A 17,655-nucleotide genomic window follows, 5' to 3' on the forward strand; every position below is an offset into this window, starting at 1 on the left:
GCAGAGAGTTGGGGTAGTACGGTTAGGCTGTGGTCGGACTTGATGATCTTGAACGTCTTTTCCAACCTGAGCAATTCTATGATTCTATGATCAAAACTTAGGACTTACCTTCTTCTCTCATTTGTACGTATTTTTTCCTGGCTGCATATTTCCTCCATGCCTTCTGGATGGCCCTGGCATATCCATCATACTTTCTCTCCCTCATCTCTTCTAACAAAAAAAGCTGCACAAGAAGACAGCAAGGTGGGTCAAAAATTTTACAAGAAATTTTTTTTGGAAGAAACGCTTTACATTCAACTTTCACATGTATTGCACTCCAAATCCAAGCTGGTCCTAATACAAGCCAGAAGTCTTGAATAAGAAACTATCTGTGCAAGGTGAAATACAATGTGTTCTCACATTCACTTGCAACTTTCTTACTCATCTCTATTTAATACTGTTGAGTCCATTGGCAACATTTTTCCTTAGCAGTGATGTTGTAGGCTGGCTGTGGAATATATAATCCTGATCATATATGATACATGATCATATAACATATATGATTTAGCCTACACTGTTAACATTCACGAGGAAATGATTTATCAAAACTGAAGATCCACCTTCTTTTTAGTTCCCACTAAAAAATATGTAAATATAATGCATAAGAAAAAAATTCAAAATTATTGCAGGATATGGCATATTTCATTACAGCCTTTTTACATATTGTAAACTTACTTTTTCTTATCTTACTGGAAATATGAGCATTTGGATAACAATTACAATATTAAATCAGTCCACTGGCTTGATTTGCTAATTATTTCTCTCTACTGTGCCTTAAACTGACCCTGCACACAGCAGGGGGTTGAAACTAGGTGATCACTGTGGTCCTTTTCAACCCAGGCCATTCTACGATTCTTTGTTTTTACACTGGTGATAGATGTGGTGTCACCACTATGAACTGGAGTCAAAAAAGCAGTTCATGGAATGGTGACGTGAATGCCTCACTGAAGAAAAGTTCAAGATACAACCCTCAGTGGGTAAAGTGATGCATGTAAAGTGATGCATGTTGCCTCTTGAGATAAGAGTGAGCCTTCTGGATTTCCTGGAACCTGGACAAACCATCAGCTGTGGCTGCTACATCATGCTAAGCTGAAGGCTTGAACTTCCAGAGTCAGGCCAGAGAAGATGACAACCTTTCTCCAGTAAGGTGGTAACATCAGGCCCCACACCAGTTTGAAGACCATGAAGCAAACTGCCAACGTTGGCTCAATTATCCTGCCACACCCACAGCACAGTGTGGATCTGGTATCTTCTGACTCGAATGTTTGGGACAATGAAAGGTGGACTGCATGGGCAACATCTTCCTAGCAATAACACCATCATAGCAGCTGCGAAACAGTGGGTCACCTGCACTGGTGCAGATTTTTATGAGCACAGCTTGTTCATCACTGGCAAAGAAGCACAGCTAGTGGTGGTGACTATGTTGAAGAAGAGTGTTTTGTAGCTGAGAATTTGCTCTATCAAAGACATTGTGTACTCTTTGTATTTGCTTGTAATTTACATGGAAATAAATAGGAGGCATTACTTTTGGTGCAACCTACTTAGCTCTCAAAAGAGAACATTAGTAAAAGCAGGTATATCAAGAAATGAACCTGGGCTTCAGGATCCTTTGCTCACCCTGCTGCTAAACCATGCTAATCTAGAAAAAACATTGTTCATACTGATCTTAGAAAGAAAACTTGATCTTGTGCAAACTATTTCCGCAGGGCTTTGCTTGTTCTTGTACTAAGTTATTTATTCAGGTGTTTGATGGAAATGTAAATAATGAAGCCTCATTTCTGCCACCCATAAAACCTTATTTTACAGCTGGAAAATCTCCATCCACAGAAACTTTAAAAAAAACAACAACAAAAAAAAAAACAACCAAACTTCACCAACACACAAGCACTGGAAAGTGTTTCCGCAGAGGCATGACTGATCCTGATGCAAAAAGTTCTTAAGTTTGAGCCATGGCATGATCAAGCCTTGTCTAATTCAGCTTACCTGTGACCATGTAATTGATTTCTCTAACAATATTGCTAGTTGCAAATTATCAATGCAAAACAGTCTGTCACTTGGGGTTGAATGTCAGAGTCCCAATTAAGGAAGTTCCATGAAAACATCAAGTTAACATGGTTCAGTAAAATGCAGGCTATGAAATACTGAAGTAAAAATTCTTTCCTTACACATTATACATGTGTATGTGTAGATACATAGATGTAAAATAATCCCCCTTCCCCTTATACTCCTGAGCACATCAAGTTTTTTCCTCCAGGTGCTTTCTCTCTTTACTGATGGAAGACAATTTTTTTCACTTCCTATTTCAAGTGATATGACTCTTGACTACTGTTTCAAGTCAATGTTTTAGTAACACGAGAGATTTCTCTTTGATACTAAAAGATATAAATTAAGCTTTAGAATATTCACATCATGTTTTTCAACTCAAAATGAAAAAGAACTTCTTTACGGCGAGGGTAACGGAGCACTGGAACAGGCTGCCCAGGGAGGTGGTGGAGTCTCCTTCTCTGGAGATGTTCAAGACCTGCCTGGATGCCGACCTGTGCGACCTGCTGTAGGGAACCTGCTTTGGCAGGGGGTTGGACTCCATGATCTCTGGAGGTCCCTTCCAACCCCTACAATTCTGTGATTCTGTGACATAACTATTCCTAGTATTCTCAATTAAATCTACTATTAAATAGAGGATGAGTACATGAGTACCACTAAACATTTTAAGTCCTTTCTCTGGAGAGAGAAGGAAGGAGGAGAAAAAAAAAGAAGAGAATAAAACAAACAGGAGTAAGTCCCAGCCCACTTGTGAAAATAAGGCTGCTGAAAATCTGTGCTCCCATAAGTGGTAAATATACCAAAGCTTACAGCCTTTTCAGGAGTCAGGGAAGTTATTTCCTTATGACCCATTATATAACTAAAAAGAAAAATAATTAAAAACTGGATTGATTTTTCCGTAAGAGTAAGATCAAGAAAACAGCTATTATACAAGTTATTTTGTTATGAATATAAATAGTTTCATAGTGAAAACAGTAAAACCAGGTTTGCAGCAGTGTAAGATAACCAACTGGCAGATGCTGTTTAAGTTACTAATTCTGTTCCCCTGTCCTTATGAGCAACTCAGTAAGCCAAAGAGCTACTTGACCAGAGTGTGTACTTGCCACCACCCTGTCATAAACCTGAGGTAATCGGCAAAGGAATACATGTCCCTGCTGTTGTCACAAGAAGAGATATCAAAGACACACATCCACTCGTGTTCAAGGTCACAATAAGACACAGGTAAGCAAAAATTCTCTGAAAACTTAGGAAACAAATCATGACCTGTGCTATGCTGGAAGGCAAGCAGAGCTCACGCTTCTTTGTAGTTGGTAACTAAGGTGCATTGATTGCAATGACTAACTAGGATTAATCCTATACTAGAATTTCCTGTTTGGCCAACATGCATCCAAGCACCCTATATACCTTGAACACTGATTATTATTATAAACATGTCTTTCTCAAATGACAGGGATGCTAAAGCACTGCTTTTCCTTAACAACTGAGACTATCTTTCTGACTCTATTCATTGCAGAATCAATTTTGGTTACAACTCTGAGGAAGTATTATTTTCCCTCTGGGATCTTGTTGTGTGATTGGGTAGTGCAAAGAAGTATTCCTCAAAAGGAAAATGACAGAAATAGAAGTGTTCTGCTTTTATTTTGATGTGTAATTTAAGGCAAAATACTAAGAAGCCATCTGACAAGCAGAAGGTGTTTCACTAAGTAAGCCTGATTGCTTCTGATAGATAAGGAATACATGATTGTAAATAGAGCATACTTTCCTTCCTTGACAACTTTCCTGAATAATGAGATAACAAAACTGTTCCAATGTTCCGTGCAGTTCAGAAGCCACAGGATAAAAGCAGCCTTAATTTGCCTACCTGATGTTTTGGAATGGGATTTCTAGTTAGCTATTCTGTGACATTGGTTTACTCAGACATATTAGGGAATTTTTCTCTTATTTTCATCAGTTCTTATCCTCTTATCCTTTGAAAAAGACCTGTTAGCTTGGGCAAACAGCCATACATGTGTTCTCATGCCACGATATTCCTTCATATGACAGATTCTGATGGAACATCACCATGTGCAACCTGACACCAAAGCATCTTTGTGTGTCCCATCTCTTCTTCCTGATGCTCCTTGTGTAAGTGTCAAATTGATGTATAAGGACATACTGTACCCATTGCAGAAGTGAGATTCTAGTGTCTACTGCACCCACTGCCTCAAGGCATCTGTGACAGCCCTGCCCAGGTTGACTCACATTCTGATGCTTCTCCTGTCCTAGCACATAAGCTATGCATCATTGGAGCAGGAAGGCCATGTATTTTAGCAAAAGCTTCATATTTATAGACTTGTGTCCTGCCATACTTACAGACTCTGGAGCTTTGATGAAGACTTTGGATTTCCCAAGTTGGTATTGATCAGGATCCATGTTGACTGATTGAAGTAGGTGGAGAACTCCTTGCTTCTCATCTCCTTTCCAGGAAGGCCAAGTTGCTTTGGTCAGAATGGCGTACCTTAATCAGCAAGGAGAAAAAAACATCAAAATCTGACATCAAACATCAGCAGAATACCACTGCCTCCTAGTCAGACCACACTAGGAAAATGTTTGCTCCCTTGGCAGTATTTATAGAAGCTTAGAGCGTAGGAAGATGCAAAACTATATTATTTGCTTAGTAAGACCAAACAGCTGTAATGAGAAGGGCAACAGTGTCCAGGAATCTCCCATTTCCAGATTCTAAGTAAGTGGTTAATTACAGAAAGTTTTGCTCTAATCTTAAATCCAGGGTGAGGTTATTTACTAGCAATGACTTATGGTGCAGGTTAAAGTACTTCCCTACCCTTGGTACAATGGACTCCTTCCCAAGCATGTGACCAACTTCCCCCTTAAGCTTTTCTGTCTTCCTTACTCTTACAAAGGCTTTTTGTGTTTCTAAGCAAGTAGACAAGCTCATTCTCCTAACCCACCTGTTAATAACAGCTGGTCTGCATGTAGCAAGGAGGCATTCTTGGCTTTAACCCATAAAGCCTTTGGCTTAGCGTCTGCTACAGGAGGGAAGATCCTGTGATGTTGGTGCTGTCTGGAGGGAATGCTGAGGTGAACTGACCATAAAAAAGAGCTATGGAATGAGGTGGGGAAGTGCTGTAATGCCATGCATTTGATAAGTGAGTAGCCTTCTATCTCATGGTACTCTCTTTAAGCCTTAGAAATGAGGTAGACGCCAGGTTACAGCTCCTTCTAAACTGTCCACTTTTTCGTGCTTAACTGGCTCTTGTGGAACTGACAGATTTCTTGTTATTCTGCACACTGAGAAGAGCTAATGGGCTTCAGCTGCATCAGCATGCCTGGGGATAACTAACTCCTCTAGCAGAAGCTATTTAAACTCCTCAGGAAGAGACTGGAGAACACCTAAATGTGTTCTAACACATTTCCCCCCACAGATCTTCTGTTCTTTAGCCTTGACTCTTTTCTTCATATTGCAGTAAGAGTATTTGAGCTATATAGACTAAATCATGCTTATTAGTGCAACTATTCAGTTAAATAAGGTAGAGTATGGAATTTAGTTTGTTGTAATTCTCAGGTAGAAAGAAGTAGGCAGCTTCTAGTAAAATGTTCAGAAAAATCACAGAAGGAATTGAAAGGAAATTAATTCAGGAAATGTTCATTTCTTATTCTTACCATACCTAAAATGTCATCCAGTCAAAACCAAGACGTAGTGTCATGCAACTTAAATAGCAATGCCACATAAAGACATACAGCAAACTGTTAAAAAGGAACATACTACAAACAAACAAACCCTGGATACCGTGTACATGAAAAGAAAAGGTTTATATATACAATTCAGTAGGATTCAAATAGTCTAGTATGCTATCTTGTTCAACTCTATTAATTATCAAATGCTCAGATACTAGCATGATGGTGTAAGAGAAGTGGCTCTTATGACATCTTAAATATAAATGTACATTGCACATAATCTGTTTACAGATCATGTAAGTTATTTATCAGTATTTATGGGATAAACAGATGCACAGTAGTAAGCAGGAGTTGTATATAAACTAACTCCCCGCTTATTCAAGGAACTCTTCTGCAGGTTCATCAAGTATCTCCAACAATACAGTTGTACAACCAAGTCTGAATTTAAAAGAGCTTCAGTTAATAAAGGCAATCAAAACTGTGGAACCTTTCACACAACAGAAGTTGATGCAACATTTCAGCATGCTGTAAATTCTTTCCTATCCTATCTTGTGAGCTTGGAAGGAGGGCATTGGGAAAAGTAAGACTGAAGACTTCTATAGTAAAGTTCTTGGGTATAAGAATAGATTTTAAATTCTCCTTTTTCATTAATGCAAGCTAACTCCATATAATTTATGGTTAGGACAAGTCTACAAGGCAGAAAAATAGAGCATAATATGCACCAATTAAGCATAAGTCCTAGAATTTAACATTTCATCTGCATCAACTCTCTCACTGTCCACTGCCATTTAGGAATGAATAACATTTTTCTCCAGGGTGTTTCTGCAACCTTCCCATTAAATGGCTCATATCAATATCCATTTATCTAAGTTTTTCAAATTTACATGTAATTTAAGCTTATGGGGGATTTCAGCATACTGTGCTCTTAAAATGCTTCTGAAACAATTCCAAAATCATGATCACTGAAAAAAAATATTATAAATTCAGAGTAAGCAGTTAGTTTCTACTTTTAATTACAGGAGCATGGAGTTCAGCTTTCTGGTTATGCTTTGAAACACACGAGCCTTTTCAGTGCCTTTGGCTTTTTGCATGCAAACATAAATTTCATACATAAGTCTATTCAGTCTGAAATCTCCACTTACATTGAGCTGCCAATGAGCTCCCAATGAAAACAAGTGTACAAGCATGCATTTCCTGACCATCCCATGCCTCAGCCCGCTTCTACTCACACTGACCCATGGTGTCAGAAAAGAGTTTGTTCTCTGGATGTTAGGGAACTGTAAATTGAAAGGTTGCAGGAAAGGTTTTACTTGTAACAAAATGTAAAATTTAACAATACTGATTTGAAACAAACAAATTGGTTTCAGCTCATTGTAGATCTCTGCACACAAAGTGCAGTGAGCTTTTCACCCTCCAGAAGCACCATGTGGCTTTCCTCCGTGCAGACCTTTCTAGACTTGCACAGCTCTCACAATTAGTTTTCAACAATCGTTAGGCTAGACTAGAACCCTGGTATTCATTATTAATCTGTTAGTCTGTCTTTGCAGTAACCTTCAAGTAAGGTTCTGTAATCTGAAGACCATTCATGTTTAATGTCTGGGCTCGAAGATAGTGGGGAATAAAATGATTAAAAATTATCCCATGATTAAAATGGAGTCTATAGGTATTTTAGAACTGTTTATTACTAGATAATTAGAACCCTCTGTATTATCATAAAGTATACAAAGTATTATCAGTGGCTTTGTTCTGGGTCAGTTGCTGAATCATACTCCATTCCTTGGAACAACTGATTTATTTATTTTTTTTATGTTCTATTTCAAAATGCAACACAAGGATTTCTAACGGAGGTGAATTGTCATACAACACCCTGGTTTGGGCACTAATTAAGTGCATGTCTCAATTTTCTGTAATAAAAAAGAGACTGAATGTTGCCTAAATAAGGAAATTGCTTCCATTTAATAGGATTCAGTAGCTGGTGAAGGTAGCTAATTCATTTCAACAGCTGGTCTTAAGACACTGAAATGAGGATTTATCTCATGGCTTTCATTCTGTGAGCAGCTGCAGCATTTGTTTGTTACCATTCCCAGCTGTTTTAACACCACCAATTTCAACTAATAGGTTACTCTTTTCACTGAGACTGTTGAATGGCAGGCATCTGTTTCTTTGCCTACCCTCTGTCACTAGGAAAGAGTGACTGGAGAGTGACAGTAACATTTTAAACAGAATTTAGTTCCCAGAGCCTTGGATTCCACAGATACAGAGCTCCTAGAAGAACCCTCCAAGAAGAACTGGGGCCTTAGGCACGTTTGGTGGAAAGTGGAAAGATTTTAAAGACACAAAGAGACTGTTTTTCAAAACATCTGCATAGCCTACATCTTTAACAAGGTAAATACTAACAAGGAAAAGTGGGAAATTAGAAGCTTTCAAAACTCACAACTTTTTTATACTCATGATGCAAGCAAACATTCTCTAATACTTCCAAATCAGCATTACCTTACCTCTGCAAAAACTTCTTGAAAACCCGCCTGTAGGCATAGCCAGCCCTTCTTACTCGAATATTTTCTTTCAGACCTAAGTATTCTACTTGATGTTTTACCCTGTGGACAAAAACAAAGCAAGATTTACAATCCATTTTATTTCAGCATATTTGTGGATTGAAGTATTCTTATTAAAATCACATCTGTTTAAAGACTAACTCTAAAATTAATGCACAGGTACATGAAACCTATTTATTCTTGCACGCTGTGTGGCAAAACCACATTACTGAAATATACAGCAACTTTCTTTGGCATTCTTTTCAGTAGTCAAACTTCCTGTCTCCTAAGTAATTTATGTACAAATTTCTTCACTAATACCCATAAAAGATCAAGTAACTACCTACAAAATGATATCCAAGGCAGTGGGAAATGATGATCCTTAATGTAGTTTGTGTGTGTTTTACATGCCCCAAACAGGGACAGCTGCTCACAGCTCATTTTCGGCTATTCTGAAAGAACCACATCTGAGGACTGGAGAAAGCCCCAGATGCCAAACCTTTATCACACAAAGAATCAGATGTAAGAAACTCTGAACAGTGTATTCATGAAAAGTTAGCACTGTTGCAGACCTTACCACAAGGCAAAGGGAGGCTGTGAGGATAGGCACAAGACCTGCAGGAGTTCCTGGTAAGCCTGCTCATGGCATGCTTTATTCTGAAACAAACAGTGAGTTGGTCCCACTGCAAGTGTTAATGGTGGTGGACAACTGAAACATCGCTATCCCCAAACCATTACAGCTCCCTCTTGCAAGATCCTTTCTTTTGGGTTTTAAAACAGGGAACAAGTATTTCCCCATAAATCTCAAGGCAGAAAAGCAGCTAAAGAACTTCCTTTTGGCACCTTTTCCACTTTCTGGAGCCATGGAACATATTTTCTCTTCCTTCTTACATATCCTCCTAGTCTACTTTTTAACGCATGGAAATTTCATTTGAAGAATTTCAGTTAACTTTGCTCACAGTGTACAACACTTGCTGTTTCGCTTTGCATTAATTATCTCTTCTAAGTCACATGGCTGGAAGAGGCAACGTCAGCTTTTAATTCTGAGTTCTGAAATGCTGTGTTCAGGGGCTCCACCATCATTGGTTTTGTGGTGGTGTTTTGTTTTTTTAATCTGAGGCAGATTCTGGAAACTTTAGCTGTCAGTCAGAAACAGGAGCAGTTAAGATCTTAGTCCTGTACATTCTAGAGTATAGAACAAACAATAATATGGAACACAGTAGATAGCAAAGAATTCACAAACAATTTTTAAAAAACGAGGCTGTAAGGAACCATGTAACCTTAATCCAGTTTAAATACTGTTTCTCTGTTTACAGAAGATTTTTCCAGCCTTGAAAACCCTCTAGGTTAATTCAGTGTTATTTCTCTAGCTATTTTGAAATGTTAAATTTCAATATAATGTGTACAGCCTGTTGATTTTTCTTTTTTTGGTAGACAAATTCTTTTCACATGACTCAGTGTCAAGGGAAAAAACTTCTGAAGTCCCATGCCACAACTGACAAAGGCCCTTTGGTTATTTCTTATTTTAAGGAGCACTGATCAGTTATTTAATGAGATGCTGCTATTTTATCTTATAACCAAAATACAGCACATCTTAATCTTGCTGTGCTCAAGGAATAAAGTATGTTTTGTACCAACTCCAAGAATTCTGGTACAGTAACAGTAGAAAATTTACAGACAAAAATACATTTTCCTGTTTATAGCTTTTCCCTCCTATTCACATCTGGAATAATGCACTGCACCAACACTATTACTCCCTTTTTCTTAATGTCCTGCCAGTATTAGTGTCTAGCAACAGAGAATTTGAGACATTTTTCTGTTTTTCCTTTTCTTTCTGAGAAAAGGCATACTGAAAATCTCACTCCAGGCATCAGCCTTAAGCAGGTCGGGGTCTGGGAATTCAGCTGATGCAGCAATTTTGAATACAAGTCCAAGCAACTATGCCAGGAGCTGAACAAAAACACATTTCAAGGAACACCCCGATTTTCGGAGTAACTAAGGTGTTGTACAAGGTTTAGGTACTACACAAGGTCTACCTTAAAGTGCAAAATATTCTGAAATTATTCAGCAGTAGTAGAAAGCTGGAATTATGTGGCACAAGGATGGGCTTTGTGAAGCTTTTCCTCATTCAGAAACACTTTCATTTCATTCACATTCATTAAATGATCGCAGAAGAAAACCAAGGCCACTAACCCAACACAGCAAAGTACCCCATACGTGCATTCAGCTGCATTTTGTCTTTTTCACAGCAAAACTGTGAAAATATAAAACTAAACAAGCTGAAATTTGAGTTGAAATTTGCATATTCTTACATCTCTTTTCCTTGGATATGACACTATTGTCACTATGTGATGTGTTAATATTTGAGAAAGGGCTTGAAAGTGGAGAGAATGTTAGTATTTTTAATTGGGATTAAAAATTACCATTATCCTAAGAATTCATTCCATTTGTAGTCGAGTTTGATACCACACAATCCTTGTATTTAATTTATTATTTTAGCATCAGTAGCTGCCACACTTACCAAATAAAAAACAGAAATCTTGCCTATTTTTACTTCAGAATGGGCTTCCTGAAAGCCGGCCTCTTGTTGGACTCCGTTTTTGTTTGTTTGTTTCATTGGTTTCCTAGCAACACTTTCCACAATAAAAGGCCTATTTTCCAATATGTAAATGATTGATTTCAAAAGCCCTCCAATGTACGTGGTTATTACTTCACTATAAGTTTAGGCACACTTCCACTAGAGTCATTTTTCTTTTTTCCCAGCGTCAAAGTGAAATTAAGTGGTGCATAGCAGGATTTTAAGGGGTGGGAAGGGAAGGAAAAGTTAGAGAAAGGATCTGCATTTTCTGCCAAGATCTAAATGACACTTTCAAGGGGCAGTCATGATTGTGGCTTCTGTAAATGCTCTACATCTGCATGTAATTGTGCTAGTCTGTGTGCCAAATGGCAGGAAGTGAATTTTGGTGTGCTGTTGATGTGGTCAAGAGTGTTCTTTATCAGACTTCACAAATTGTTTCACTGTGATTAAAAAAAAAAACCCACATTGCAAACATCAGCACTTTTACCAATACAAAAAGTACTTAAGTATGATTAAAAACGTTAAGTTTTAAGTTTTTTTTGTACCCTACCTCAGTATGAAAAAGAAGAGCATCTCTTTCTTAACTATAAGAAGATACTAAAAAGTACCATACGCTTAAAGATGCCTTAGAGCAGATGCAACCAACCAAAGATTTAGACATAAATCCAGTGTCTGTACAACCACCTGAGATCATATTCTATCAATCTCCCTTTAAAGAGATAGATAATGACTTAGATAGATAATAACTTCAAGTTCAGAAAGTAAAAAACAATAACAAAAACTATATTCTTTGATTTTATATATATGTATATATACATAAAAATGTTGGTTTTTCCTGGTGTTTGTGTGTGTGTGTGATTTTTTTGATCCATGAAAGTAAATTCAAACATCCTGCTGGCTTTCTGCTACCCAATAAAAGCTGTTTTCAAAGCATGAAGCAAAAGTCAGAATTAATTCAGAATTATTTAGATTGAGATCTCATTTCTGAAGGCTTTCAGAGTTTCTAGTTCTGTTTGTCTGCTGCTTATATGATTAAAAACCATGAATTTTTGTAGGGTTTTTTTGGTGTTTTTTTTTTTTTGACTCAGTGCTTGTTCCTATCACGCGCTCTCGCTTCATACCTGCTCTCCTCCCAGTCTCGAGGTTTCTTTGTTTCGTTGGGTTTGATGCAGCGGATGTAGTGGGGCGTGCACTTCATGAGGGTGCTAACAAGATCGTTGGCTTGTTTCTGTAAAATTGAGGGAAGAAATTATAGAAACAGAGGTGAACAGGGTAAAACCTCTGAGAGAGTGCTAAGGATATCAGCCATCTGCTGATGATCTACGTGGCTCTGGTTCTTCTCAAATTCTTTCACAAATCATTTTCCTCTATCACATCCTGTTATTCTTTCTATTTAAAACTTACCCACATTGGTGCCTATGAACGCATCTGTAAAACATGGAAAACTCATCCTAACAGAAACTCAACACCTTCTACCAGTCTCTCATGAAAACACAATCAGTAAACAGAAGTCCCCATTATCTCCAGCTATGTAATATATTTTAACTACTATATAAAAATACAGTGGTGAGTATGGGGAATGCATCAAGTGGTCTTAACTGTAAGGTTGAAATATGAGGAAAGATGCTGAAAAAATACTGAATTTCCAAAGTTTTCAAGTACATTATCTAAATGTATATTTTACACCCAGCCTCAAAAAAAAAAAAAAAAGATGCTTGCCTTCTAACACTTACTGCCTTATTCAGCCCACGTTATGGTCAATAGAAAGACTTCTGTTGACTTCAGTGGGTGTAGGATCAGGCCCTGCTGCATTTCTGCACTATAAAGAGACCAGTTATCTGTAGTTAATTGTAGGACATCAAGTGGCTGAGTGAAGGGGCTCATTCATCATGCACATGCAAGTACTATTACCACTACCATCAATTGCTCATTTTGAAAATTCAGCACCATAAAATGCAGCTGAACAAAAGGTTTAATAAATAGCGATGCCGGGCAAAACATGATTCTAACAACTAAAACAACGCACTGCTTTGTGATCAGAACACTCCTATGTCTATCTTTAATAAAGGTCTGGATAATAAAAACAAAGACTACCCTCTTTTTAGTTTAGGTATGCTTGCACAAACACAGCCACATTCATATATGCACATACGAAAATAGCCATACCTTGATTTTACTGCCTGCAGTGGTAGGACGACCCTTTTTGTCTACCTGAAGATTTTCAGGAAACAGAGCCTTTATAAAAGGCCTAGAAAAGAATAAAGAAAATAATGTTGGTAAAAGACAATTTGATGCAGAAATGTAAAAAAATATGATGTAGAAGTTGATAGTTGAGCAGAATATAAATAGCTTTTTACATTAATCCAGAGTGCTATCAAATCTATTTTAATCTTGGTATTTTCCATGAGCTTCATTCCTCACAGAAATCTCTATTTTAGTGAGCTTTGGGAGACATGTGATACCAGTCTTCCAGACACAAAAGTGCTTCCTAAAAAGCCTCAATTAAAATACCATAACAGAAAAAAGTTACTTCATACGTTAAAACAGTGCCTATTTTACAATAATGCTATAATACTGACAGCCTTCTTCAAGGCAGAAAAATATTTATCAGTAGAGCATTTGAGCTGGACATTTTAGTGCCCTACTTACTCATATTTGCAGGAAATGAAGATCAAGCATAACAGAATCTATACTGTTTTACTGTAGTGATGCTTTATTTCTATTTCTATGCGAATTACTTCACAAGTTGTGAAGTAGTAGAGAAGTTAGGCCCTCTGCATCCATCTAAACTAGCATATTATTCCTAGCTTTAGCAAGTTTTGCTTACGTACAAATCACTGCTCTGCATGAGTTCAATCAAGTCCGTGAAAAGAACATCCCGATTTCTCTCGCAGAATCCATCCATATCATAAGAGACCTGGCCAAGGTGGAAATTGATTGTTTGTGGTAAGTTGAGAACCCAATAATTACAGAAAATTTATATCCTGTCCTCATCAGTAGCTGTTCTGAAGTTTTGGTTAGTCTGATACCATTTAAGGACAGTATAGTGATGACTAAATCCTTGCATACATTACTTGACTCTTTCAAAACAAAGGAATTACATCCATAGATTTAAGCTCAACAACAACAACAACAAAAAGACCTATGAACGAGTCAACAGAATGCAATACAAGTGAATTTAATACTGAACTTTACAGAAAAAAAATGCATAACAACGATGTACTGTTATTAAATATAATAGCAGGAAATGATGAGTAGTCTGAGAAATACACCCAAGTAAGACAGAAATGTGCATAATACTTCTAATTTGACCGGTATATTATCTCTTAAGGATCATTTTTAAATGCCTGAATGCTTTAAACTTACTGCTGTTATGCAAGGAGGATTTTAAAGCACCAATTTATTATATTTAATACTAAGTTTTGGTTACTATGGTTGACAGCAGCAAGGCTCAGACAGCTCTCCTAAGTAAGGAATGTACATTAGGGCACAAGATCCCTGTGTTGTGAAAGGAAGACAATATCTCCTGAGATAATTTGGCTATTTAAAATCAGAATAACTTTCTAGAGCTACTTCTTTCCCTTTGCTTTTTCTTTATAAATACGTTATGCAGAGTTCAGTGATGATTTTCCACATTACCTTTCCAGCATAATGATGAATGATAAATCCTTGGTTCCAGCTATTGAAATGTTCATGAGTTCCAATCTGCATCTGGAGTTTTTGAAGCAGTGTTTGGTCAGCTCCTTCCCCCACTGCATGCATTGTGGCACATACATCATCTAAAATGCTCATAATTCCTGGGGGATTCTAAAACATTTGAGAAAAACAACAAAAAGTGAGGAGGGAAAAAAAAAGACTTTTTTTTCCCCAAGATCTCCCCCCCAAGGACTGTTATTTACTACAAAAACACAGCAGAAAAAATTCACCATCAGATCAGTCTGCAGAGTTCATAGTACAAATTAATTTGTCCACTGGCACACAGATAGTTTAAGTACAGATGCAAGCACATGTAAAGCCAGTGACAGAGTGGGAAATGAAGGGGGAAATGATGCCTGTAGTTCAGAATAAATAAATTTGTTTTAATTACTTTGCAATGTAAATTTTTTTGTTGTTGTTATTCTACCAAAAACATAAAGCCATGTTTGAAATAAATAATTAAATTCACATGCTGCATGTGACAAACTTATAGACAAACAGATCTAAGATTGTGACAGAGATCCAATCCTTTTCCTAGTTATCACGATGCAGATAGAAGCCAGGTGAAATCTGAAGTGCTTTAAAGCGCAATGCAATGCATTCTGTGAACTACCATTAAAATTTATTGTCTTATATGAGAACTATCTGTATTCTAAAGAACAACTGGATAACAACATCTGTTGTCATCCCAAGACAGAAAGGAATTTATGCTGCAGAATGTTCCCTGGAGCAAAGACATACAGATTTCTTCTAGCTACAACAATTTCTAATACTTCCTCTTCACTTGTTCCTGCTTCATTTGCAACAGGACCTCAACAGAAGCTGCTACTGTAGCTTTCCCAAAGTGAAACACACATCCCAGGGACAGAGAGAGCCTTATCTAATACAAAAGAATACATCATGAAATTCATAACAAATTTAGGTGACTAAAGTTATAATTTGCAAACAGGGAACTTTCAAGACACCATTTGTCAATCATGCTATCTTATGGTTCTCTTTTTGCCTACTATCTTAAATAATATACATCTTAGATCTCTCGTAAGATCTTATAAAATATCTTATGTAAGACTTATATATAGGCTTAGTATGACTCAGCCATACTAACAACAGTATTTGCATTTTTCTCTTGACAGCAAAGCAGTTGCCCAGATATTTTACAGAAAAATCTTGCTCTGTTTTTTCCATTTGTTTATGCCAAATACTTACCACTTTGTTCTCTATGAGGTCACACACTATTTTGTTGTTAAAGTAATCTATTGGAGTCCATCTAATTCCTTCTTGCACGTATTCTTCCTGTTAAGAGGAAAGATGCAAATATTGTCTTGCCCAATACACAACATCCATACAAACTCCACTCTACCTGTGTTTAGAAAGACCTGTCTACTCTGTTATTGGGTAGGGGCAGCAATGACCCACATGATGATTAAACCCAGCTCTCTACCATCTAAGAGCTGACCTAAAATTCCCCTGTTCTCCCCACTCTTGCTATTCACAGCTCTTGAGTAGTCACCAAAAAGAGCAGGACTATTTTTTCCCATGCGTTCACTGTCAAAGCATTTTGCAAACTCTAACAAAAAGAGCTTTATGTTCTCTTGACAATTCAGTTAGCATCCATATCCAAACTATTTTAAAAAATATGAAGACTGTGACCGTGTATCACAGATCAGGTCTTCAAAATGCCACATTCAGAAACAGACATAAAGTGGAGACAACTCTTCTTATTTCTGTACACTATTACTGTAACCATATCTAGATATGGATTGAAAAAAATCATACTGAAATTTGACTAAATTAATCTACTTAGCTACAGACATAAGAGTGCAGCTAAACACTTAGCAGGTAGGTCACTCCCATGCTCAACTGCACTGATCAGTTACATTTACACAAAGGCAATTCTGTGTGCATTCCTGAAATCCCTGTCCTGAAGTTGGTGCCAGGCCCGAGCTCATACTGTATGCAACACCGTCCCAGCTGCACTGTCTGCCCTCCCATGCCAAAGCTCACATTCACATAAAGAGTGGTTTTACAGTGACAGTTTGAGCAGAGAAATGCAAATAACTTCAGAAGTATTTGTGCATTTGCCTCAGTGATCTAGTTCATGTATATTAAAAAAAGAGCGTGGAGGAAACTAAGAGAAGTATTCCCATTTAACTCTGTGCCGTGTCCAATGAAAGCACAGGGATGGAATCAAGCTGAAGTTTTCCATTTCTGTGAGTCAGTATGCAGCAAGTCTAGGCAGAGTCATATGACTTCATTAGTGCACTGCATAACGGACTCAGTCGGTTTACATTCTCAGGGTTAGCCAACAGCTAAGGTTTGGGTTGTTTTTTTGTCTCTCTCTCTCTCCCTCTAGCTTACCAAGGCAAATTTTATTGTTAACAGATGATGAAACCTCACTTTTTCCACCAGCTGAGAAAATGATAGCCCGTTCTATGAAGACAAAAATAATGAATGTCTGGTTACCTGTTCCGCCTTCAGTGTCAGTTCAATAAAAATCTGCTGCAGCTTTTCATTAACAAAGTTGATGCAGAACTGTTCAAATCCATTTTTCTACAGAAAAAGGAAACAATAGAAACTTAGAATCATGTAGTAACTCTTAATTTTTATGCTGGCAATATCAGGAGAAACTGTAAGGAAATACTGCCAGTGACACATGGGTTTCTGATTTTATAGGCATGCTGTGTAATCTCAGATCTTTCAAGATCAATGAATTAATCTCTTTCAATTTCCATCAGTATTTCTTGCTTACTAAGTGAGACATTAGCAGGGAGAACTTAATGCCCTGGAAGCTGGCTTACTTTTTTTTCCTTCTACTCTGGCCATAAGTTTGTCTTTCATGTTCTAGATTATTTCCCCTGTAAATAACAAAAAAAAAAACCTCTCTCAGGTCAGACCAGCTCAAACCCTGAGTAGTGCATTGGCTTACCTGGAATATTTCAAAACCATAAATATCAAGGACACCAATGTTGTATTCTTCATGGTCTTTCTCCATAGCTTTATTAATGGACTAAAAAAAAACCACAAAGGAAAACAAAGTAAATTTTATATATTTAAATTATATGCCCTTATTTAAATTACATAACCCTTTAT

At 37.3% G+C, this 17,655-nt stretch overlaps 1 protein-coding gene across 2 annotated transcripts in view; it reads right to left on the minus strand.

The window, feature by feature from the left end:
* The window catches only part of MYO1E (myosin IE), a 145,383-nt gene that overhangs the window by 16,622 nt on the left and 111,106 nt on the right, over window positions 1-17,655 (minus strand). For both annotated transcript variants that reach the window (XM_048955683.1, XM_048955682.1), the window contains 10 exons: window positions 17,492-17,572; window positions 17,029-17,115; window positions 15,772-15,858; window positions 14,509-14,676; window positions 13,701-13,786; window positions 13,036-13,117; window positions 11,991-12,097; window positions 8,256-8,354; window positions 4,435-4,579; window positions 109-223 (listed from right to left, as the gene is read on the minus strand). In XM_048955683.1, the coding sequence (XP_048811640.1) occupies window positions 109-223; window positions 4,435-4,579; window positions 8,256-8,354; window positions 11,991-12,097; window positions 13,036-13,117; window positions 13,701-13,786; window positions 14,509-14,676; window positions 15,772-15,858; window positions 17,029-17,115; window positions 17,492-17,572 (1,057 nt within the window). The remainder of the gene's footprint in view (window positions 1-108; window positions 224-4,434; window positions 4,580-8,255; window positions 8,355-11,990; window positions 12,098-13,035; window positions 13,118-13,700; window positions 13,787-14,508; window positions 14,677-15,771; window positions 15,859-17,028; window positions 17,116-17,491; window positions 17,573-17,655) is intronic.

This window comes from Lagopus muta, chromosome 10 (assembly GCF_023343835.1).
Source record: "Lagopus muta isolate bLagMut1 chromosome 10, bLagMut1 primary, whole genome shotgun sequence".
Taxonomy (NCBI): domain Eukaryota; kingdom Metazoa; phylum Chordata; class Aves; order Galliformes; family Phasianidae; genus Lagopus; species Lagopus muta.